Raw genomic sequence first — 25,911 nt, 5'->3', positions numbered from 1 at the left:
GGGCCATTATTAATAAACGGGCCATGAGGGGACACTGTTATTAAACGGGCCATTGTTAATAAACGAGCCATGAGTGGACACTGTTAATAAACGGGCCATTGTTAATAAACGGGCCATGAGGGGACACTGTTATTAAATGGGGCTTTGTTACTACATGGAAAATGAGGGGACATTCTTATTAAATAGGGTATTATTACTAAATGGGGGCATGGTAACTAAATGGGGCCAAGTGGGAGATTATTACTAAATGAAAAATAGGTGCATTATTAATAAATAGGGCATAAGGGCATTATTATTAAACGGGCCATGAGGGACATTCTTATTCTTATTAAATGAGGCATTATTACTAAATAGGGCCATGAGGAGACATTGCTATTAAATAGGTGCATTGTTGCTTAATGGGGCCAAGTGGGGCATTATTACTAAACGGAAAATGAGGGCATTATTACTAAATAGGGCCATGAAGGGGACATGGTTACTATACGGGGCCAAGTGGGGCATTGTTACTAAATAGAAATAGAAGGGCATTATTAATAATCTGGCCACGAGGGGACGTTCTTATTACATGGGGCATTATTAATAAACAGCCATGCGATGATATTGTTATTAAATGGGGCATTCTTACTAATAATTATTAAACATGGACCATGAGACGCCGTAAACGGGCCTACTAGGGGCATTATTACACTACGGTGAGGGGTCCCTCTGAAGGGCACTATTATGGGATATATAGGACGTAGCCGGCCACAAACATTTGCAGCTAGTTGCTGGAGTGAAGACATCTGAAGCTGTTGCCTATAGCAACCAATCACACTCCAGCTCTCATCTCTCTGCGGCACACTAGTCGATGAGAGGAGTGCACTGATTGGCCGGCCAGGCGCCCGTTGCCCTGTGCAGTAGTATTCCTACACCTCCCCGGTCCACATGCCCCTCACAACACTACGGTAACGGAAGGCACGAGGCGGCGGCATGTGCGGCGAGGCATCTGCTGCCCCAGAATACAACGCGCCATGTAAACAGCCTCCACACAGATTGTCCTTCTGAGTCAATAGATGCACTGACTGTCCACATCCGGCGGCAGGGGGCGCTGCGCCGTCCTCTCCGCCTCTCTCGGTCCTTTCTCTCCGCCCCCGGTTCTCTCTGGCTGCTCGGGATTTCCCGCTCTACGTGCCATCGTTGTGCGCTTGGCGCCAGCAGCCCGTGCAGGCCTTCATCCAGGCCGCGGTGTTTCCCGGAATACTCCCCGACTGTCTGCTAGCGGAGCCGGCGAGTAGAGTAGGAAAACCACGCGGGAAGCCCGGCCTGCTCCGGGAGGGGAGCGCAGGATGGCGGTCACCCTGGATAAAGAGGCCTATTACCGGCGGATCAAGCGGCTGTACAGCAACTGGAAGGTGAGGACCGGCGGCTTCTCGGTAGAGGCGGACGTGTGCGGTGCCCCCGGTGACCGATCCCATCGCTGGCCGGTAACGTGTCCGGGTCACGTGCTCGCCCGCCAAATACTGGCCCCTGTGTGCAGTACCGGGAGGGGGTATATATATAATGTGTGTGTATATTATATGTGTGTTATATAATATGTATATTATCACACCATGCTGGGGCCTCATGTCTGTCTTGCCCACAAGGCTGACAATCTAGTGTACAGACATGGGCAGTGACCCCTCGGTGGGGTTGGTAAAGTTTTCTCACCACTTCATCTCTCCCGAGGGTCTGCGCACACGCGTGTAGTAATCCTGTTAACCCGTGTAACTGTGGGACGTGTGCTAATCCCGGCTGCTCAGGAGGGCGGCCGGTGGTAGGGTGGCACACTTGGCACGGTGCCCCCATATGGTAGCCATTCTGCAATCCGAATACATAACAATGAGCGCTGCAGTTTACGCAACAATCATTAGGGACTTTTAACTTTTTTTTTATATAAGCCCCTCCCCCCTCGCGGCGAACGGTGCGCCGCGGCTAAGCTGATGGAGCTTAAGGTCCAATGCGCACAGCTAGGTTGGACCCCGCAGCGGACTCGCACCCTGCGCCCGGCTGGTGACCACCCCCCTCACCTGTCAGGATTAGTCTTCGGTGTGCTGCGGATGTGCCGGCTGGCGCAGTGCAGGGAATGGCGCGGATCCGATGGGATTTGGAAATTAACGTTTCTGAATCGCCGCCGGTCGGCCGGCTTCCATTGAATGTAAGGTAAGCTGTCCGTGCGAGTCCCACCCGAAAAAAAAAAAAAAAGCATGCTGCGAATCTTCCTCCCCGAGCGGAAATCGCAAGTGATTTCCGCTCATGTGCGTGGAAGAATCATTTTATATTGCATGCTATGGACGGACATTGCTGCGGAACCCAGGTCAGACGCCCGCTGCGGGCATTCCGCTGGAGATCGGCCCGTGCGGACCCGGTCTAAGGCTGCGCTTACACGGCGATGTATGTATTACAGGATGCATGTGAAAAGAAACCAATATAGTAAATCGGTCCGTTTCCGTGGCGACTTCTCTCCCGCAGCAGCGCTGTAAGATGGGACAGGCTGCCATCTCTCTCATCTTGGGGGATTTGTTTCAGGAATTGTCTATTTTTTATGAGAAGGAGAAAAAATTCACGTGTGTAATGCGATTAAATTATTTTTTTTTTTTTTTGAAACGTGCTTTTTCTGTATGTGATGGAGGGGAGATACAACATTATAGCATGGCCATTGGGATGACTGGCTGTCCTGTGGTATAAGGGAGGCTGAAAATCCGCCACAACGGTCCGGCTCCATGCCATCCTGATACACCATATAAACAGGTTGTGGTACGACCTCTTACATTGTGCCCCGTTAGATGTCACCCAGCAGCCGGGTGATGTGTGGCGGGGCGCGTTGTATAGGGAGCGCTGTAGCTGCTACAATAGCCTGCGGATTCACAGATGGAGCTGAACCGCCCGCAGCCAGCGATCACCACCTATCACCCGTTTTCCGAGGAAGATTGGCATTGCCTGTGATGAATTGCCATGCTAATACCGACGCTGCCAGTAAGGAGCATGTGGTTTCTGTGCTGGCAGCGGCTGAGTGTAATGACTTCTTGACGCACTGAGGCTGCCATGACTTCCCATGTACTCCTACATCCCTGCCTCGATGTGGCCACATTAGACTCCGCAGTAACTGCTGCTTCTATTTCTTCAGAAAGGTGAAGATGACTTCTCCAACGTGGATGCCATCGTGGTGTCGGTGGGGGTGGACGAGGAGATTGTGTACGCCAAGTCTACCGCCCTGCAGGTGAGACGCTACCTGTGGTTCTTGGGGTGGGGTTTTTGCCCATAATTGACATTTTTGTGTGATTTGTACAATTGCGCAGCAGGATCTGTGTGATTTTTCTGTCACTGACCGGAATCGGATGGTTTCTTCTCTTTCTTCTTAGACCTGGCTTTTTGGCTACGAGTTAACAGACACAATAATGATTTTCTGCGAGGAGAAAATTCTCTTCATGGCCAGCAAGAAAAAAGTGGAGTTTCTTAAGCAGATCGCCAACACAAAAGGCAATGAGAATGCGAATGGCACCCCAGCAATCACGCTGCTGATCCGCGAGAAGGTACGGATTAACGTTCACACAGCAGTTAGGGGGGCATTAAGAAGAAGCCATTACATCACATCATCCCACTAAGCAGTAGTAACAGTTCTCTGGGGTTTTCTTGACTTGAGGCTACATTCGCATGGGCAAGCGCGACTTTGAGGCGAAAAACTCAGACCGATATCACGCTTGTCAAAGTGCGTCTTTCGTGCAAAAACGCCTTGCGTCACTCCTGCCAAATTGCAATCCTCCGGTGCTTGTTTTATGTGTGTCAGAGGATCTGCTAGTGTTGCCCATTGATTTCAATGGGAAGCATCACATCACACGGCCTGCGATGTGTTAGACTGTCATGTTGAACACAATGGGCGATGCCTTCCGAGGAGCACAAAAAAATAGACATGCAGCGATTTATTTATTTTTATCTTAAAGCCTCGCTCATGTGTTCAAAAGAATGGAGTTCACATACATGTGAGTTTTGTGCTCATGTGAATGTAGCCCGAGGGTAATATTGGGCCGTGAATCCCGCCCTCAGATCACCCTCGCCATCCGTGTGAAAGCCCCATAGATGTGGGGGGTTTACATTTGAAAATAGCCTCACATCCACATCAATGTAGGGAACCTCTGCCGTGGCTGTCACAGCCAGCAGAGGATTGCAGCGTTCTCCTATTGTTGTCAATGGGGCCACCAGCCCCACTGAGAACAATAACTCTGCTAGCTGCGGTCTCGCATCTAGGTAGAACATGGCATGCTTTTTCTCCTGCATAGCATCACATCATGGTGCTATGCAGATAAAAATCACCCATGTGTATGAACCCATTCAAAGGATTGGGGTTCGGATTTGTGCATCTTGCAACGTGCAAATCTTTTGTGATTTTCTCAGCCGTGTTGAAGCGGCCTCAGGATGTTTCCACATAGTGTTTTCTGGGGTGGTTTTTCAGACATTTACAAGTTTAAAGCTGGCCATACACTTGGGTAAGTCTCAAAATGGATGATTTTGGCCATTAGGGGCGACAATCAGCTGCAGAATGAATGTAAATGATCATATCCGATGGCATACTACTGTCTGCCAGAAATGGGATTAGCCAGGTTGGAAAATTTCATCAGTCTTTGGCCGAAATTGCAAGTGTATTGCGTGAGCAGTCAAAACCGGTCAATATTGCCACTTTGTGCGGACCATAGAATGGAGGAAAGAAAAGGAAGTCATGCTCGCCTCTTTAAGTATTTCCCTTCCACCGCTCCGAACCTTGAAGAGGTCAGTAGTGGTCATGTAGTGTTCATTGTACCCCGTTTCCCTGAAAATAAGACATACCCTGAAAATAAGACATGGCATGATTTTCTAGAATTTTTGAGGATGCAAAATGATTTTTCAGGCTTTTTGAGGATGCTTGAAATATAAGCCCTACTCCAAAATTAAGCCCTGCTAACAGTTTATTTAAATTGACTTTTTAAATTGTGTCCAGGCAGCTATACATGTAAAAAAGTTAAACCTTTTTGAACAAAAATTAATATAAGACACTGTCTTATTTTCGGGGAAACACGGTACATGTCACCACTGCCAGCTTCTTGTGGGCTCAAAGCAGTAGGGATCAGGACTGTACTGGATGACGGGGCGGGGGACACTTAAAAGAAGGGGGAGTATGACTTGTTGCTTTATTTTACACCATTCCATGCTTCTGAGCACCAGAATCTTTGCTGTAGCTGTGGGATCATTTCTAGTAACGATTCCACAGATTATTGCTTGCCTGCATTGTGGCCTATTTATATATTTAGTGTATGGCAGCTTTTAGGTTGGTCAAACAGCTACGTCATCATATACCCAAGTAGGCCGTGTGTGCTGAATGTTGTATTCCTGTTGTAGAGGATACTACCAACAAACATGGCCTGCACCAATAATCCCATAGAATCACATACTTACTTTAAAATGCCCACAACAACAACTTGACGATGCAAACAATATGTATAGCAACACTCCGGTTTGGGAACAAAATTGTGTGCTGGGACCACATGGGGTATAATACCTGCAGTTGTTCCTCTAATTAGCACTGGCCAATCAGAAAGCAGTGCACAGTGTTCATTAGGTAGTAAGAAAATTGCTGCAGTCATCTTGGGGCAACTGAACAGCGGGCCTGAAGCTGGTAGATCAGTGAAGAGCAACTGCAGGTAATGTGCCTCCCTCCTCTCCCTTGTCTTGAATCTGGGGGGTGGTGGTAACACTTGCATATAGTACATTAGTGCTCTACTTAACTGTTTGTTTTCCATTCCTGTACAGCAAAATGAGGGTAACAAGGCAAACTTTGAAAAGATGCTCGAAGCCATTCGAGGGAGCAAAAAGGGAAAGCGCATTGGTGTTTTTAGCAAGGACAAGTTCCCAGGGGATTTCATGAAAAGCTGGTATGACTGTCTGAATAAGGAAGGATTTGACAAGGTAAGAAATAGCTTTAGATTTCATTTCCCTTCATGCCCATTTGTGGTGTTTATTTTTGTGTAGATTGATTGATCTACTTGTTTTGCTTACCAAATGGTAAGGCCCTTTTACACGGGACGAATGTCGGGCGAACGATGCCGGACACTCGTCCCTGCACATACTGTGCTGCTGCACTGGAGCTAGTATCGCTGGCTCTCTGACAGAGTTTTCACTCCTCACGCTCCCCTGCCCCTCTCCATTCACTTAACATAGCGGCCGTTCAATCCTGAACGGCTGCTGTTTACACTGAACAATCATCATTCAGCTCATCGTCCATCATTTAGGCTGCATAAATGATGAAAGATGAGCGGAACGATGATTGTTCAGTACTGAACGGCCGCTGTGAATGGAGAGGGGCAGGGAAGAGCGAGGAGTGAAAACTCCAGCCGCCCCGCTGTGAGCCAACGATACTCGCAACAGCACGTGAGCAAGTACATGTGGGGACGAGTGCCGGGCATCTTTTGCCAGACATTTGTCCCATATAAATGGGTCTTTACGTAAACAATTTGTTTTGTTTGTAAAAATCACAATACATTTGCATTTTTAAACTAACTTTCTTGTTTAGGTTCCATTTTTTTATGCAGACATTTTTTTTTCTTTGCATGTTCAATTCCTGTAGTGAAGCCTATGGGGTTGTAATACACCTGTTTACACTTGTGTTTTAATTGGCCAAAGAGCCAAATCCATCCAGCTTTCTCAGATTAACTCTATATTATTTATTGCCAAATTATAAGAGTGGGTCTGCACATTGCGATTATAGGAGAAAAAGCTGAGCATGCTATAGTTGTATTAAAATAGGAAAAACCAAACCTTCTGCTCATGTGAAAGTAACCAACAACAAATGCGTCTAAAGGGCCCGTTACACGGTCCTATTACTGAGCACAAACGGCTGCCTGAAACTTTTGTTTGCCTGATTGGGCTGTGGAAGAGAACAATGGTACGATTATCGCTCACTATTCATTCACAGGTTTTTAATCTGACTTTACAGTCAGCTTAAGGCCTCTTTCAACTGGCCACATCGCGTCCGAAAAACCGCACGAATGAGAGAAAGCCGCAACTATCGTGTTTTCTTGCACAGTCACACATGGCCGGGTGCGGCGTATAGACGTCGCAGCCCGGAATTGCTTCAGGCGGCATTAAATGTCAGCACAGTTCAATGGAGCATACTGACATGGTTTAGCAGCCCTAGACGTTGGAAGCTCCCATAGGCTTCTATGGGAGCTGCTCGCTGATCACAGCCAAAAGATAGGGCAAGACCTATCTTTTTCAGCTGCATGTAAAATCGGCTGCCGAATTTGGATGTGCTATTTTTTTTCGGCTGGCCGATTTTGCACGGCTAAGCATTGCCCATCTGAATGGATGCATTGGGGTCAAATCCTTCAGATGGTCGGGATTTTTTGTCTAACGTTTTTACGTGGCTAAATTGCTGCATAAGAATGCTTGCGTGAATAAGGCCTAAAAACGATCGCTGGCTTGTCGTTCGGTCTAAACGATCCCTGCTTCATATAGAGGGTGAAGCCGTGTGCGATAAGCCCGCGAACCGGCGGTGAAGTCTCTCGGTGTAATTGCTCTGCTCAAGCGCTGATGACCTTAGCGGTGACGTCAGTGTCCTTGCAATCTATTACCTGACTGTCGGCTTTTGTAAAAGGGCCACAACTGATGAATGAGTCGGCTACGGCTGTCTCTCTTGTGCGACATAAATGACAAATGATCATATTAAAGATTTTGTCCTCGTACAGCAGATCTGCCCATGTGAACAGTATGAATGTAAGTCCTCAAATCGTGACCTGTTGGGATACTCAAAAACTGAATTTCCAAATTGGGAAACCCTGCCCCAGGGGCTTGTAGTGCCCAATGTTATCCAGAATCTTACTTTCCACATTGACTTCAGCATGATTGTAGGGCCAATCTACTGTAGATGTTGATGAAATCCTTGGCCTAACCAGCAGTGACGCTATATCCCTGATGTACCGCTCCCCACATAAAGGCTAATATATATATATAATATATATATATATGAATGAGCCCTTAAACATGAGCAAACCTAAAATTAAGACTTGAATATAGGACTCTTTCAGCGAGCACGTCTGTCTCTTATTTGTCTTTAGGCCGACATTAGCGCTGCTGTGGCTTACACCATTGCTGTAAAAGAAGATGGAGAACTAAACCTGATGAAAAAGGCCGCTACCATTACCACTGATGTCTTTAACAAGTTCTTTAAAGAGCGCGTCATGGAGATTGTAGATGCTGACGAGGTACTGTAATACCCCGCTTCCAAAGCAATTGCTAAGAATTTTCACGGCTGAAATGAGTGTAGAAAACATTTTTTCCGCTTTTTCCTTCTAGAAAGTACGGCACGGCAAGCTAGCGGAGTCTGTGGAAAAAGCTATAGAAGATAAAAAGTATCTGGGTGGGACGGACCCATCCACCATTGAAATGTGTTACCCTCCCATCATCCAGAGTGGAGGCAATTATAACCTAAAATTCAGCGTGGTCAGGTATGTCCTTACTGCAGCAATGTTAGTAAATGTTTGGGGGTCTTAGAAACTGAACGCAGAAAAACCTTTTTATTTCTGTTTTTGTTTAGTGACAAAAACCACATGCACTTTGGGGCAATCACATGTGCCATGGGCATCCGCTACAAATCTTACTGCTCCAATTTAGTGCGCACGCTCATGGTAGATCCAACGCAGGAAATGCAAGAAAACTACAACTTTTTGCTACAGATGCAGGAGGATTTATGCAAGGAGCTGAAGCATGGTATGTGCCGTAATACCTTTCAGAATCTGCGTACTGCATTGGTTACGACAAAACTGTTTCTTGAGACCCTTCTGTCTGGTCATACTGAGAGACGTTCATCTCCTATTTTATGCCAGTGCCCCCTCCTCACTGATTTGTGTAATAGGTATATTCTAGGGATGTGTTTTAATTGCATTTTAGTAATCACTAAGCCTTGCTTATTGGGGATATGATCCCTGAGAAGAACTTGGGATACTATTAATCTGGCACTGCCATGAGAGGATGCAGTGTCATGGTTGGAGGATGGATATTGTTACCACTTTCATTCCTGGTACAGCCCCCTCCTGTTCTGGTAGTAAAGGCCCATTTAAACGGGACGAATGTCTGGCAAACGATGCCCGACACTTGTCCCTTCATACACTCGCTCCTGTGCTGCTGCACAGGAGCTAGTATCGCTGGCTCACAACGGGGAGGCTGCAGATTTCTCTCCTTGTGCTCCCCCACTCCTCTCCATTCACTTAAAGGGGTTGTCTCGAGGCAACAGTGATTTTTTTTTTTTTGCCCAGTCCCCCTTCTTAAGCATACATTACTATGCACCAGCGTAAATGGCTTTTAAAGCAGGTTTCTACTCACAGTTCTTGTGTTTCATCAACTTATAAAATGTTTCCCAAAGATGGCCGCCGGTTCTTTTCGCAAGGATGCACTGCGGTTTTCTCCCATGGTGCACCGCGGGTCTTCTCCCATGGTGCACCATGGCCTCTGTGCGTTCCATTGCCGATTCCAGCCTCCTGATTGGCTGGGATCGGCACACGTGTCGGGGCGGAGCTACGCGATGACGCGTAGAAAGGGGCGGAGCCAGAACGCCGCTCATGCCCGGACGAACCAGGAGAAGAAGACCCTTCTGCGCAAGCGCGTCTAAAAAAGCAAGCAGACAGCGAAATTAGACGGAGCCATGGAGACGTGGACGCTAGCAACGGAGCAGGTAAGTGAATAACTTCTGTATGGCTCATATTTAATGCACGATGTATATTACAAAGTGCATTAATATGGCCATACAGAAGTGTATAACCCCACTTGCTTTCGCGAGACAACCCCTTTAACATAGCGGCTGTTCTGTAGTGAACGACTGCTATTTACACTTTTTGTTTGGAGGCATACATTGGGAATACCTTGACTTGTACCACCAACAGAAGACTGCAACGTATTTCATATGTAGTCTGGTGTATTCATTCAAAATTCGGGTATGCTTGAACTTTTCTATACAGTGTTAAAAAAAAAATAAAAAAAATTTCCGGAACAGGCAGATGCTAAGAGACACTATTTTGCCAGTATGATCTGGGAGCATTCCTGGCTCATAAACTGAACACATTTCAGAAGTGTAGTGTGAACAGAGCCTAAATGATTATATTCTATTCTTCTATGTTGATGCCAGGTGCAAAAATCTGTGAGATCTATCAGGCAATTATGGAGCAAGTGAAGAAGCAGAAGCCAGAGCTGATGAGCAAGATCACAAAGAACCTGGGGTTTGTGCAGGACTGATGTTGGCACATAATTCTGTCTTCCGTAGATAACCTGCTTCTTAATAACATTTTCTGTTTGTTTTGTCTCTACAGCTTTGCTATGGGCATAGAGTTCCGTGAAGGATCTCTTGTAATAAATAGCAAAAATCAATACAAACTCAAGAAAGGTAAGAACCCAGGAGAAGTGCTTTTTTGGGTTTTTTTTTTTTTTGCATTTTTCTGATAGTGGATTTTGTTTGTTAGGAATGGTGTTCAGTGTTCATTTGGGCCTGTCAGATCTCCCCAAGAAAGAGGGAAAGAAACCAGAAGAGAAGACCTATGCTTTGTTCGTTGGAGATACAGTGCTGGTTAATGAGGTAAACCTGCAAATGAGGGGGGCACCTTACAAAAAATGTTTGATACCCTTTTTTAATAAATTACATTCACATGTCAATTTTTCTAAACCTACTCTGGTTTGGAAAAATTGATGCCGTCTTGTGATTTAGACGTTTTAGTTGTGATTTTACAAAAATTTCGGCAAAAATGGAGACGGACCTAGAACGTGTGAATACACCTTTAGGCAGCTCTACCACTTCTCTGTCAAACCTGTTCATTTGGCTTTCTCTGCTCACACAAGGGGGATCGACAGCTTCCCTTAGATTGTTAGTGTTCTGCTCTTGACTTGTGTTAAATTAAAATAAACTGCATAGGAAAAATGACTCGTAGCTTCCAAAAGTCTAAAGCTTTAATGCTTTAATGTTTTTTCTTGTAAATTTTACTTAGGAAGGACCTGCAACTATTCTTACCAGTGTTAAGAAAAAGGTGAAAAATATTGGAATCTTCCTAAAGGTAAGCTTTATGAAAGTCAATTTTCTTGTGCAATGTGTGTCTAAAACGTAAGTTTTGACCTTTAAAAAAGCACTTACTAAACATATCTCCGTTATATCATTATAATTGTTTCACCAGAATGAAGATGAAGAGGAGGAGGAGGAAGAAAAGGATGAAGCTGAGGACCTCCTTGGCCGTGGATCTCGAGCTGCAGCACTGCTTACTGAAAGAACCAGAGTGTGTATTGTATTTTAACAAAACCTTAGCTAGTGAATGAGCTTTGCTTGATTCGATCGAGTTAGATTTTTTTCAGGTTTGCCTATGTTTTTGATTGTTGTGTTAGAGGGGTTCTCCCACCAATTTATCATCTATCCAGAAGTGATAAATGTCCTTTGTTCAACAACCCCCTTTAATTGTTGTTTTTGATGCCTTTACTGTTGATGTGTTCCATAGAATGAAATGACCGCAGAAGAAAAGCGCCGTACACATCAGAAAGAACTGGCAACACAACTGAATGACGAAGCACGAAGGAGGCTAACGGAGCAGAAGGGTGAACAACAGGCTCAGAAGTAAGTTTATGATCTTGAGGAAGATGGATGGTTCAGTGTAAGGGCAGATATACGCCTGTTTTTCTGCACGGGAAAGAAAAACGCACCTACCAAAGATAGAACATATGGGTGGCAATTGACGTGGTCATGCGGGTTTTTTCCACGCAGAAAAACACGTATGGCCCCCTGCACACGGGCGGAAATTCTGCGGAGGGATTTCCCACAGAATTTCCGCCCGTGGCTGCTGCCATAGGATTGCATTAGAAAACGCAATCGTAGGCAGACGGCCGCGATTTGTTCGTGTGAAATCACATGCGGAAAACAAATTGCGGCATGTTCTATTTCTGTGCGGGTCTCACAGAGGCCCCCACAGAAATGTCAGTGAAGAGCCGCATGCGCCGGCTGGGCGGTAGCCGGCACATTACAAAGCTTTGGAGACGTCGGGAGCGGGTGAGCCACAGGCCTCTGCAGGGGCACGGGTCTGCATCCGATCCGACCTGGCCATCTGCAGGCATGCATTTAGGGCTAGTCTGACTGAGCCCTAAATGCATGCCCTGACTGAACGACGGACGAGGATTTATTCGCTTCATGTTCAGTTTCTGCGTGTAGAAAACTGAAAGGGGAATCCGCCTGTGTAAAAAGGCAGTCGTTCACTTATGACCAATTGCCTGTTTACAATAGTTGGAGGCGGTCGGCCCAAAACGTTCCCTGGCCTGCTCGACCTCCGTTTACGAGCGATGCTTGTTCCTGTGTAAAACGATTATCGTTGGCACGACCTGTCGGGCATCTGCACCCCACAAATCGTCCCTTGTAAAAGGGCCCTTAACCAATATTACTGGTATCATTCACCTTAGTTACTGTTATATGATGACTTTATGCAGTTTCAGTCACTGATGGTGTATTTCTTCATTCAGGGCTCGGAAGTCTAATGTTTCATACAAAAACACATCTCAAATGCCAAAAGAATCCGAAATCCGAGAGATGAAGATTTATATAGACAAAAAGTATGAGACTGTGATCATGCCTGTGTTTGGAATTGCTACTCCCTTCCATATTGCCACCATCAAGGTAACTAAGCATCTGCTGTAGTGTGGAACATTCGAAAAACCTCCTTACCAAATGAGCAGCCTGTAGGCTTGCTGGTGCAGAGTGTGCCCTGAGGAGCATGAAAGCCCTTTGTTCCTCTGCAAATGTTTTATAACGAAGCTGGTCAGGAACCGGTGATAGCCTAGTTACAATTTATTGTAATGTTGATAATTGGATGTTGCCCCGTTTTTAAAAAGCAAATGATCTCTGTTAAGATTCAGAGACTTTCAGATACATGATGATAAGGTGTATTTAAAGCACATTTGTCAGCTCAATGTCCTGCATCTGGGCAGCGTATTACAGCTACAGGTCTGTAGACTCCTAGTAGCCAGATTGGTATTTGAATTAGGCCTCATGTCCACGGCATGCGCAAATTCTGCTTGGGGAATCCCGCACATAATCTGCTGGCAACCCTGCATACCTGTGTATGTCTTTCTTCTGTACTGAGGACGTGCTGGCCCGGCGAACATGCACAGTATAGATTTTATAAAAATAAATAAAAATCTAGTCTTCCTGTGGAATCCGCGGCCTGTCCGCAGTGTCAACTGTGGATGGGCTGTGGGTCGGACGGCTTCCATTGACTTCAATGGAAGCCATCCGTGCATGAACTGTAGTAAAATGGAGCATGCTGCAATTTTTCATCCGCAAACAGAAACTGCAATTAGTTTCCGCTCATGTGCGTGAAGAATTGTTTCTCCATAGCGTGCTATGGAGGGTTCATGTCGCAGAATCCGGAAACGAACGCCCGCTCCGGATTCCGCAGAGAAAATCTGCCCGTGGACATGAGGTCTTGGACAGCATCAGTGGACAGGTCTATTTTAACTAATGATTTCCATATATATGGAGGAATACAATTAGAATTGATAGACCGTAATACTTGCTCAATCTCTTGGGTACCAGGTATGAAAATGTGGATGTTGTAACCCTTTTTACCCACTTATGACATGTAGACAGGCGGTGATTACTTTTGAGCATTTAGCTTTTGTTCCCCCTCCTCCTTACATCTTTTGTGTTTCATTTTATACAGAATATTAGTATGTCAGTTGAAGGTGATTATACTTATCTCCGCATCAACTTCTACTGCCCTGGTAGTGCTCTGGGGCGAAATGAAGGCAACATTTTTCCCAATCCCGATGCCACGTTCGTTAAGGAAATGTAAGTAGTAATTGTGTGAACCTTTAGGTTTCTGCAGCACTTCTGTTTCTTGATTTCATCATAATTCTGCTTTATTCAGAACTTACCGCGCCTCCAATATGAAGACCCCTGGAGAGACTGCTGTGCCATCACTTAACTTGCAGAATGCTTTTCGAATTATCAAGGAAGTGCAGAAACGGTACAAGACACGGGAGGCAGAGGAGAAGGAGAAAGAGGTAGAAACAATAAGACTGAGTTGCATCTCCATCTCTGTCCTGGGTGCTCGGTGTCTATAAATATTGATGCATGAAACTTCTTTTGCAGGGCATTGTAAAGCAAGATTCCCTTGTCATTAATCTTAATCGTAGCAATCCAAAATTAAAAGACCTGTACATTAGGCCCAACATTGCACAGAAGCGAATGCAGGGCTCTCTTGAGGCCCATGTAAATGGTAAGTGTGAACGGTTAAAAGCAAAGCTTGTCTGTAGTGATCATTTCTAGAAAGCCCGTACAAGTCCGTCCGCTTTTTATTATTGACACAATATTCAACAAAGCGAAAAATTAAAGTTTGAGTTCAATGTAGTTTGAGCAGGTTACGCTGTTATGAGAACAGGTTTGAATGTCGGAACCTTTCATTTTGCAAGACACATGAGAAATGCCTCTCATAGGCTGCCTGCACACGAGCGTTCCGGATTCCACTAGCGGATTTTCACGCGCGTATGGTACCTAAAAGGGCTTGCGGATAGGTGCGGATGCGTGAAAAATCACGCGCGGATATACGCGGATGTGTTGCAGAAAAAAACGCGCAGAAAAATCCGGAAGACACCCTTATTGTAAACCCAACCCCTAGAGAACTGCCCATTCCCTGGAAAACAGCTTAAAAACCAACACCCAGACTCCGTTTTGTCCCTCTTGCTTGTGCGAGCACCGTTAAATTATTCTGGCAACATGCTTTCACCCGGTGAGCAGATGTCTTTGTGGGCATGGTTGATCCATGTAACTTTTTTCGGACGTACTATAAAAATACTATATAAGTGTGGTAACGTAGTAATCGTACTGACCCATAGAATAAAAATATCGGGTCGTTTTTGTTGCACTTTGCGCGCTGCAGAAACAGGACGCACCGAAAGATGGTGGAAAGTCTTTTTTTTTTCTCTCCGATTACAATTTTTAAAGGTTTTTCAGTAAATTATATGGTACAATAAATAGTGCCATTGCAAAATACAACTCGTCCCGCAAAAAAATAACAAGCCCTTATACAGCGACGTCGATGGATAAATAAAGGAACTACGATTTTTTTAGGGAGTAGGGGGAAAAAAAGGAAAAAAGAAAAAAAGCTCCGTCACTAAGGGGTTAAAAGTGGGGATGGAAAAAAGCACAATAAAAACAAAAGTAAAACTGCTTGGCCACTAAGGGGTTAAAATAAAAAAAAAAAGTACATTTGACGCAATAGCGAATAATACTCACGCAAGTTCTTCTGTTCTGCTTCTACTGCGTTCGTCCACGCATCCCCATAAACCTGCGCGGACAGTAGACGCCAGGATTGTTCCTTTCTGTTCTTGTCGAGGTATTCTGGGGAGTTACTGTCCCATAGGCTGGGGAAGTCCTGCATGATTGCCACAAGTTTCCCCATGTCGATCATTATGGCTTGTGGCAGGCTGGTGTCTGCTGGCTGCTCTCTGGTAGATGAGGGGACTGAAAGGACAGATCTGCAGTTGAAATGTGCCTGTGAAGCTCTGTGCTGTGTGTTGGGACGCCTCCTACCATGCCTACTTCCTGTAGTCATAGCAACCAGTGACTCCATCCGCAGCTGCACTGCGGATGTACTGCGTGAAAAAACGCACCTATTCACTTGTATTGGAGGCTTCACGCGCAGAATCCGACCCAAATTAGAACAGGTCGCAGATTTTTTCACGCGCGTGAAAAAACGCGATACACATCTGTCCGTCTGGGGACAACTGCGGATCCTCATAGGAGTATATTGGCTGCGGTCTGGGACGGATTATGTGCCTAAAATCACGCGCTTGAAATTCTGCTCGTGTGCAGGCACCTATACTGTGTGTTTTCAAGATCTTCCATCTACAACACACTGATCATTATATGCCTGTTGCCTTTGGTTGGCTTATTGAATTGGCAAGGGGCAATTTGGTTTACACAAACATTCATTGTGCGGTTTCAATTCTGTAGCACTGATCATGTGACATTTTGTAGGATGGCATTCAGACTTTTTATACTTTTCATCTCTTAGGTTTCCGTTTCACATCTGTAAGGGGAGATAAAGTGGATATTTTATATAATAACATTAAACATGCCATTTTCCAACCTTGCGATGGAGAGATGATCATTGTGCTTCATTTCCACCTCAAGGTAAAGACAGACTTTTGTAATAAATAAGGTTTATGGACCAGATATAGCAGACCACCTCTAAGTCTATCATGTATCATTCTGCTGCATAGAATGCCATAATGTTTGGAAAAAAGAGGCATACGGACGTCCAGTTCTATACAGAAGTTGGAGAGATCACCACAGATCTTGGGAAGCACCAGCACATGCATGACCGTGATGACCTATATGCAGAACAGGTAGGCAGATCAATTCAAATTCACATGCAGGCATATCCTTGGTTTGAATGTGTTTCTCTAAGAAGGAATGTGTAAATATCAAATGCTGTTAGGCCCTATGTCCACGGGTGGGGCGGATCGGAATCCGACTCTGCCCCCGGCCGAGGACACTGGTACTTGTCCGGGTCTTCTATTTCCTGGTCTGCGGAAGTGCTGGCCAGCGTGCTTGCGCCGCATAGGTTTTTGTAAACTTCTGCTTTCCTGCGGAAACCACGGCCCGTCTTCAATTGAATTGCGGATGGGCCGCGGATCGGATGGCTTCTATTGACGTCAATGGAAGCCGTCCGTGTGGGAACCGCACTGAAATGGAGTGATTTGTTTACCTGGCCAAAACGTCCGCAAATCAAATCTGCTTGCTTTATTTCATTTGCAGCTGCCCATATTTCCCTATGGGCGGCTTTTCTGCAGATCAAACCTGCCCATGAACATTAGGCCTAACATTTAGTCCAAAAAGAAGCTATTTTCTTACACATGGTTAACCTAGTTATTAGCAATGGTTGCTCTATATAGAATCTTGCCTTTTACCTGTAGCTAGCTTCCATCATTGCTTGGAGAAACAAAGATGGCTGAATTGCTTCTCTGAATATCTGATGCAGACTGTGAATAGTATGCATCAGTAGTCTGACACTACATGCTGATGTGACTAGCCAATTCTGCTCATTTGGTCATTCAAAGCAGCATGTAGTGTCCTAGACTAATGATGCATCCTCAGTGTGCATTAGGCAATCGAAGAAACTGGTGTGGTCATCTTTGTTTCTGGACCGGTCGCTTTAACTTAGGTTTGAACTTACATGGGTGCCACAAGTAGTTGACTAAGGCCTCTTTCAGGTGATCATATTCTTGTCAGTGTTTCGCTTCAGTATTTATAAGCCAAAGCAAGAAGTTTTTGATTTGCACCTCTTCCATATTTTGGACCCACTCCTGATTTTGGCATACAAATACTGATGCAAAATATTGACCAGAATGCTGCCATCTAAAAGACCTAAGGTTCAGAAAATGTGGACTGTCAGTGACATCTTGGACTTTAACCCTTTGCAATCCAATTTTGATTCAGGTTTACCTAGGGCAGTGATGGCGAACCTTTTGGAGTCCGAGTGCCCAAACTGCGACCTAAAACCCACATATTTATCGCAAAGTGCCAACATGTCAGGGGGCGGGGCTTATCACGACGTATGATTTTACCCCCGTCGTTCTAAAAAGGACAGGGCCGCTTCAAAATAGACAGCGTGCAGATTTTAACTGCTTTTTGGATGCGGAAATACTGCAGAATGTCCTCAACAGAAAATCCTGTTGCAAATTTTGCAGCATTTCCGCATCCAAAAAGCAGTCAAAATCTGCACGCTGTCTATTTTGAAGCGGCCTTGCCCATTTCCGCCAAATGTAAACATACACCAGCGGTAATAATGACCCCCATCACCGACCCCAGCGATAATAGTGACCCCCACCCCAGCGGCCCCCCAGCGCATAAAAGCGACCCCCCCCCCTTTTTGCCATATCTATAATAAAAAAATCTAAATCCTAAAAAATAAATACAGAGTTGGTATCGCCGCGTCCGTAAAAGTCTGATCCATCAAAGTAGCACATTATTTACCCCACATGGTGACCGTCATCCGAAAAAATTTAAAAAAAAGAACGCCAGAAATGCACTTTCAGTCACCCTGTCTCCCAGAAAAAAATGCAATAAAAAGCGATCAAAAAGTCGTATGTATTCCGAAATGATACTAAAATAAACTACTGGACATCTCGCAAGAAATGAGCCCTCGCACAACTACGTTGATAGAAAAATTAAAAAGTTATTGTGCGCAGATGATGGCGGCAGAAAATAATTTTACAAAATTAGATGTCTTTACAAAAAAATAAAAGTAGTACAGCAAAAAAAACTATACAAGTTTGGTATCATTGTAATCGTACTGACCAACTCGTCCCGCAAAAAACAAGCCCTCATACAGCAATGTCGATGGATAAATAAAGGAGTTATGATTTTTAAAAGGGAAAAGGAAAAAACGAAAATGGGGGAAAAAAACGAGTCCACGTCATTACAGGGTTAAACGTGAACTTTGAGCCACCTGCACATAGCCGGGTCAGATCCCGCAGCGGAATCAACCCTGAGCCTCGCCAGTGATCCCTGCGTACCTATCCGGGTTCTTCATAATCCGTATTGCGGCTCTACCAGCCAGCATGCATGCGCAGTACAGATTATGCCGCGCTGACGCAGGTCCTGCGGCCATTCTGTAATTATGACTGCGGAATGGCCGCAGGACAAGCTGCTTCCATTGACTTCAATGGAAGCCATCCGTGCGTAGCCCTCACAGAATTGCTGCATGCTGTGATTTCTCTTCCGCGAGCGGAAAATCGCAATCAATTTCTGCTCATGGAAGTGAAACCACGTATTTCCCCAGCATGCTATGGGGCGGTATTTGCTGTGGAGTTCGGAGGTGGACGCCCGCTGTGGACTCCACAATGCAAATCCACCTGTGTGCGTTCTGCCAAAGGCCCCCTGCACATGAGCGGAAATTCCTATGCAGACGGCCGCGGTTTGGCCGAGTGAAATATCGCGCAGCAAACAAATTGCGGCATGCTCTATTTCTGTGCAGGGCTCGCAGAAATGTCACTCACCCGCTGCCGGCTCCGGTCTGCCCAGCAAGCCAGCACATCAAACAGCCGGAGCTGCGGGGCGCGGGTGCGTACGCACTGGTCCCTGCAGGTGCTCGGGTCGGATCCCGCGGCGAGAATTCTCGCTGCCGGATCCGACCCGCCCGTCTGCAGGCGGCCAAAATACAACATGCTGCGATTTTCCATCCGCGAGCGAAAAGTCGCAATTGATTTTCGCTCGGCGACATGGAAAACTGATTTCCAACAGCATGTCTATGTGCAGTATTTGCATTGCGGAATCAGGAGGCGGACACCCGCTCCGGATTCCGCAATGCCAAAACGCCCGTGTTTATGTGTGTAGTGGTGAAGTGAAGTGTTTAGCAGTTATCTTTGCAGTAACTGCTGTTCGCTTCTTACTTTAACCCAGGCAGCAAGGATCTTCTTTTAAACCTCTTCTTTACTGCTGAAGCTCTGCTCTGCTTCTCTCACCACAGGCAGTCACTGAGCGAAGGCTGTTGTCGGCTCTGCATTGGAAATCCCCGCACTACTTCTGACATGGGAGGTAGAAAGCGCTCCCATTGGGCTGCTGTGCGGAGGGGCGGGGATATGAGGAGCAGACAACAGCCTGCGCGTGCCGGCATCTCCTTCACCTCCGCTGCCGTCTGGGCTTTATTTAAATCTCCCGCTATAGGAGTGACAGGGGAGTAAGGAAGCGCTCCCATTGGCCTGATGTGTGGAGGGGCGGGGGGGGGGGGTACGAGGAGCTGCTAGAAGACCGCGCGTGCCGGCAATCAAGTTCACTCTGCCGTCAGCGCTGCCCTGCCTTACTTTTGACAGGGCAGGAAGCTCTCTCTGCAGTGCCGACGGCCGGGTGATATCAGCGAACAGCACGCGTGCCGGCAGAAAGGGCTCCGCGTGCCCTCCCCGGCACGCGTGCCATAGGTTCGCCAACACTGACCTAGGGGATTTTCTCTTTCTGCCATTATACAATGGCGCCCCCTGCTGGCTAGAGCCAGTACTGCGGACATGTTGGAGAGGCCGCTGACAACAGAGCGGCCAGTAATATACAGTAAGAATCCCCTGCTGGACGTCTTCCGACATCGGAATCTGTACAGCCTTCAATCAGAATGTCTTTAAATGTCAGACAGTGGATTGAAAAGGGTTAACACTCTATTGTTGGCGCAATATCCTGAGGATAAAGGACCTCCTGTGGCCTGCAGAGAAGTGGTGCAATTTTATTCCTAACTAGTTATGTGGATTATATAAAAGACTTGTTAAGCGTTGATCATGTGCTATGACTGCACTGGGAACAATTGTGGAAAAATGCCAATGTTACGGATATTGTTAAATGTATCTTAAACAAAAATGTATTTTTTGTCTTGCTCAATAACAGCTGGAGAGAGAGATGAGGCACAAACTGAAAACTGCCTTCAAAAACTTTATTGAAAAGGTTGAATCATTAACAAAGGAGGATTTGGAGTTTGAGGTTCCTTTCAGAGACTTGGGGTAAAACACTATTATTCCCTTGCTCTTGCGTTGAGTGTAACTGCAGTTTGTAGATGTGAAAACATATTGGGCTTTTGTAACGAAGAGCATACTCCCAGTAATTAATGGGGCACCTACGCTTTTCAGATGGCCTTTTAGAATAAGCTGCCATGTGTCTGCAGGAGGAATAACCCCATTTCTGGCATTGATTTGTATTCATTTTTCACCACTTTTCCTCTTTGCAACACTGACCAATGACTAAGCTGGTCCAGTAGCTGTAAATCACTTAGTTAACTGCAGCAGCAACATCTGTGAGTCTCAATTTGTGTAGCAGCTTCCACCTCCACCGTCCATAGACTTCCTGTTATCCTTCTGAATGTCCGGTTACTAGAGATGGACTTTCCTTGACAATAGGCAGTGAACAGCAAACTAGAAATAAGCAAAACGCCTTAGTGGCCAGCACTTTAGAGTAATTTTGCAGCATAAAACGCCATTGAGGTTAAAAAAAAAAAAAAAAAGATTTTCCTCTTTTGCTAGTTATCACATTTGCTATCATTCACACTCAAGTCTTCTTTATATTCTTCCTTTATTTCAACTTCAAAATGGTAAAATATCTACACTGCTATATAATGGTTTGGCTCCTAATGGAGCCTGGCGTATCATTGCTTAGTATTTTTTTGTACTTAATTTGTTTTTGTCTATTTGAAAACCTTTAAAAAAAACAAACCATAAATTTCATGTCTATGTTCTAGGTTCAACGGAGCCCCATATAGAAGTACATGTCTCTTGCAACCAACGAGCAGTGCTCTGGTAAACACAACAGAATGGGTGAGCATTTATTTCCTTTTCACAAAGTGAAAGTTTTTTTTATGTTTATGGCAGTAAACATGGGTCTTTTCACGGAGCGATGATCACTCTAAAAAGCGATTGTTTGAGCGATAATTGTTGCGTCTAAACGTGCGGCCGTCGTGTACTTTTCGTGCACTGCTAGCTGCTAGCTGATTGTTAAATTCAAGCCAGCCTAAAAATCGTTGTGCGATCTTATTAGGAGTTCTCCACGGGTAGTGCTGATAGCATTGTTTCAGCTATTTAACCCGTTGGAGAACAAAAGGAGCTGAATGCAGATAAGATCCCTCCAGCTATTAACTGCATTCAGCTCAAGGCTTCATTTGCATGCTAATAAGCTATTAAGTAGCTACTTAATAGTTTATGCAAAACGATCGCTCAAAGCTGTTACTCAAACTGTCGTGTGAGGGATCATCGGCCCGTGTAAATGGGGCCTATCCTTAACCTTAGAATTCTGAAGCTTTATCTTTAACCCCTTAATGCTGCATGATGTACAGTTATGTAATGGAGGCTCCAGGTTTGTATGGAGGGGATCAGGAGCTAATCCCACTTCATACAATGTAGCTGGTCGCAGTCATTAACCCTTTAAATGCCACTGCCAATTCTGACAGCGGCATTTAAATATCCCAATCAGAGGTCCTGAACAGCCCCCTGCAATGAGATCCACATTATATAGTACCATTGAAAAATACAATTCGTTCTGCAAAAAAAACAAGCGCTCAGACAGCTACGTTGATGGATAAACAAGAGTTATGATTTTTTAAAAGTGGAGAAGAAAAACCAAAAATGGAGGCGGGAAAAAGGTCTGCATCCAAAACGCTTTAAATAATGTGTTTGTTTTAACCTTCCAGCCGCCGTTTGTTGTAACGTTGGATGAAGTCGAGCTTGTACACTTTGAGAGAGTCCAGTTTCACCTTAAGAACTTTGATATGGTCATAGTCTACAAGGACTACAACAAGAAAGTTACTATGATCAATGCCATCCCTGTGGCATCGCTAGATCCAATCAAAGAGTGGTTGAAGTGAGTCCTCTTGTTTTTGTAAAGTCTGACACCCATTTAAAACTAATGTGCAGGCCGATGTGAATCAAAATGTTATACATCTCCTTTGTAATTCCAAATTGTATTGGGGCTTAAAAAATAAGAGAAAAAAAAGGTGTGGGGTTTCTTCTTTTCTTTTTTTTCTATTTTCTTCTCTGTGCACTCAATTAATATAAACTGTTATGCTGACAGCTTGGCTACCAGTATGAGGTTCCATGCACTAATTCGGCCAATTATTTTCTTACGCAGCTCATGTGATATTAAATACACTGAGGGAGTTCAGTCACTGAATTGGACTAAAATTATGAAAACTATTGTGGATGACCCTGAAGGTTTCTTTGAACAGGGTGGCTGGTCTTTCCTTGAACCAGAAGGAGAGGTGAGAGCATAATGCAATTTAATTTGAAACCTACACACCTTAGGCTGCCCATGTGCTAGAGAATTTAGACGGACAGGCCAATTTTCTGCCAACTCTTATTGCCTTTTAGCAACTTAAACAAGTGCGACATATGGCGAATGACATTAATCTGTCATGCCAGATTTTTATTTTTTTAATAGAAAATCATTCATGATTAACAGATCTGTACCCTTTTAATAAAAGCCCAGAGCCGGTCAGAGATCCCTTGGAGATTTGTTGCTTTACTCGCTGTAATCCAGAATTGCAGATCATTAAGAAAATGGCCCTCTGAAATCACTAATGTGTCACCAGTTTTACCAAGGATTTTATTTTGTGGTTGGACAGTGTATTTTTTTCCCCCCTTTTAGGGCAGTGAAGCAGGAGCTGAAGGTTCAGAGTCAGAAGTAGAAGATGAGACCTTCAACCCCTCTGAGGAAGAATATGAGGATGAGGAAGAAGACAGCGATGAGGATTATTCTGATGAAACAGAAGAATCGGGTATATATTGGGAATGAAATGACTTTGAACCTGGTGGATTTTGTTGCGCTTTCATGTGAAGTCAAGTGACAAAGCTGTAAAGTAAAAGTTGTTGTAGAGAATAAACTTGGGGTCAGGGGAGTAGATGGTAAATGAATGAACTGTTGTGATTGATTAAAATTTATTTTGATTCACAGTTTACAGCGAAGACTCTCTTGGCAGCGATGAAGAGAGTGGTAAAGACTGGGATGAACTAGAAGAAGAAGCCAGAAAAGGTAAATGCATCACTAATATATAAACTATAGCCATCTATATTTATCTCAAATTAGGATCATGTATATTACAAAATAACAGCGGTCTGTTCTGAGCAAGGCTACTTGGGTTACCACTTAGGATGCAGTGTTAGCAATATCACATCCTTCCCTTCCGGGTTACTGCGTACTCTACTTGGGCAGTGGGCGCCTCTTGGGCAGTACGCAACAGATCTGCAAGTGTGTAAGGCCACTATGTTGGCTTCTCTAAATTCTTCTGGGTGCACAGTTTTGCATCCGCTGACTGCTCTCTGTCAGAGTTTTGCAGATGGCCGTAAACTGACCGCTTGTACTTGATCTACCCTTTCCCACTGCTGAGGGACGGTTCTGGAACGTACCATGGCCCTAAGCTATGTCTCCCAATTCAACAGACGAGAAAATAAAGATTTTGGTACCTACTGTAAAATTTTTCCTGTCTTGCTCATTGGGCAGCACAGCACTCACCCTAAGTGTTTAAACATTTTCCATGTTTACATCCTTGTTGTAGCAGTCTCCCTGGAGTTGCACATGGTTCTAAACTTGGTTAAAGCGAAAACCGTAAACAATGTAACAGTTTTTTAACTTGTTTCCATCCCACTTGCTGAACCTACTGCTTGCATACAAACTGGCTAGCTTGGTGCCTGCAGGAGGCGTATAACTGGTTGGGGGAGCTTACACTTTTTTTTTTTTTTTTTTTTGCTTAGTGTCCGCCTCCTCGTGGCTGTAGCTACACCCATGGTCGTAAGCTATCCACACCCCTACTTCCCCAATGATCGAGACGAGGGAGATTTTGTAATAAGTACACGATTCTCATTACAAGCACTTTATTAAGCTACTAATTGCATGATCTTTCCCTGTTAATCAGAGATCATACATAAACCTGTCTTTCTGACAGCATGTTAGTAAACATGACAAACATATAGTGAATCGTGACTGCTCTTCCTGCTAAGGCCCACACAGGTCTGCAAGCTTTTTGTGATTATCACAGTGCTAGATATTACAAGTTGGTAAGGTTTTACGGAAAGGCTGCAGCTCCGTGTACAAAGCTGGAAAAAAGTGATTGTGGTGTTAAATGTTTCACTAATGTAGCGTATGTTCATATTGATGCTTACTATATCTTGGTTGAACAGCTGACCGTGAAAGTCGTTACGAGGAAGAGGAGGAACAGACTAGCTCTAAGAAGAGGAAGGGTCATGGGCATGCACCCACCCCATCAAAGAAGAGGAGGAAGTAATACTAGGGCGAGCTCTCCCTTTTTCCCAACTCTCACTATTCCTTTGTTTTCACCCCCACCTTTACTTTTAAAATATCAATGTCCCATCTTTCTACTCATTCCTCATTATGTCTGTTCCCAGAATTTCTTACCTTTCCTTCACTTGTCCTATGAGTCTGAGGTGCGTCACCTGTGCTTTTTGCTGCTACAGACTGCTGGGATGCGATGTGATGGTTAAATGGACCAATATGGCATTATTTTATTATGTCCTCTTAACTGGACTGGTCACACAATTTAATCCATAGTGAATCTTCACCACCTACAAAAATACTCCTATTTTATTTTTTCCTCGAAAAGACATTCTCATTGTATCTATAAACCCTTCCATTATTTCATGGACTTGTGATGCTATGTGGCAGTTAAGTGGTTAAAGTGACACTGCCAGACTACAGATCTGGGTGGTTTGCCTGTATCCCTATGTGCACTTGACCAATCCCGTTGCCTCCTCTTCTAGCTTGCCGTTTTCCGATTTCTTGTGCTGCTCTCCTAGGAATTCTTGTAAAATGTTACTTTTTTTATTATTTACAATGATTTTTGTTAAGTGTCAGGAGTCGGCCATCATTCTCCTCGCTGCTCGTCTCTTCTGACTTCAGGCACCATAAAGGTGTGACAGTTTTGTTTTTTCTCTCTTGGATTTTCCTTTTCCATTGCCTATGTTTTTTTTTTCTTTAGCAGTGAGGTGTAAATGGTGTTTTTTCAGACCTTGGAGACGTGTAAACAAATAAAAGAAAAAAACTTTTTGTACCTTTTTCCCCGTTTGCTATTTTTTTGAGATTCTGTGGTAGGTTGAGAATTTTTACTGAACACTCGATTGCTGAGCAGCACTTGTAAATGACACCTTGATTGTTCAGTCCTGTTCTAAACAATGAAATAAGATTCCTCAGGGATACAATGCCACCTTTTGCGTGTGGTTTTGTGCATTCATTACTTAATATTTAGAGATGGTGAGTCTTGGCCAATGTCCCGAACCCTTTTCTCATTATTTACAGTACTCACGAAATGTCACCGGTAGGAGCTAGTAGAATAGTTTCAAAATAAAAATGTTAGAAAAAACAAAAGGATCAAA

The 25,911-nt window shown here is 44.7% G+C and overlaps 1 protein-coding gene and 1 non-coding gene across 2 annotated transcripts; both read left to right on the top strand.

Annotated features, from left to right (window-relative positions):
* Nucleotides 1-957: 957 nt before the first annotated feature.
* Nucleotides 958-25,911, top strand: SUPT16H (SPT16 homolog, facilitates chromatin remodeling subunit). Its single transcript, XM_066603925.1, has 26 exons — nucleotides 958-1,391; nucleotides 3,143-3,235; nucleotides 3,378-3,548; nucleotides 5,797-5,952; nucleotides 8,100-8,246; nucleotides 8,338-8,489; nucleotides 8,579-8,751; nucleotides 10,163-10,253; nucleotides 10,344-10,417; nucleotides 10,494-10,606; nucleotides 11,013-11,078; nucleotides 11,196-11,294; nucleotides 11,511-11,626; nucleotides 12,520-12,673; nucleotides 13,719-13,846; nucleotides 13,926-14,061; nucleotides 14,150-14,276; nucleotides 16,074-16,192; nucleotides 16,282-16,407; nucleotides 20,432-20,544; nucleotides 21,276-21,351; nucleotides 22,221-22,390; nucleotides 22,658-22,787; nucleotides 23,174-23,303; nucleotides 23,480-23,557; nucleotides 24,703-25,911. The coding sequence occupies exons 1-26, from the start codon at nucleotides 1,326-1,328 to the stop codon at nucleotides 24,804-24,806; spliced, it is 3,108 nt and encodes a 1,035-aa protein (XP_066460022.1). The 5' UTR covers nucleotides 958-1,325; the 3' UTR covers nucleotides 24,807-25,911.
* Nucleotides 2,953-3,058, top strand: LOC136630984 (small nucleolar RNA U6-53/MBII-28). Its single transcript, XR_010792986.1, has one exon. It is a non-coding gene; the product is annotated as a small nucleolar RNA U6-53/MBII-28 (small nucleolar RNA).

This window comes from Eleutherodactylus coqui, chromosome 5 (assembly GCF_035609145.1).
Source record: "Eleutherodactylus coqui strain aEleCoq1 chromosome 5, aEleCoq1.hap1, whole genome shotgun sequence".
Lineage (NCBI taxonomy): Eukaryota > Metazoa > Chordata > Amphibia > Anura > Eleutherodactylidae > Eleutherodactylus > Eleutherodactylus coqui.
The sequence above is the reverse complement of the archived record's forward strand: the minus strand, read 5'-3'. Positions and strand labels throughout refer to the sequence as shown.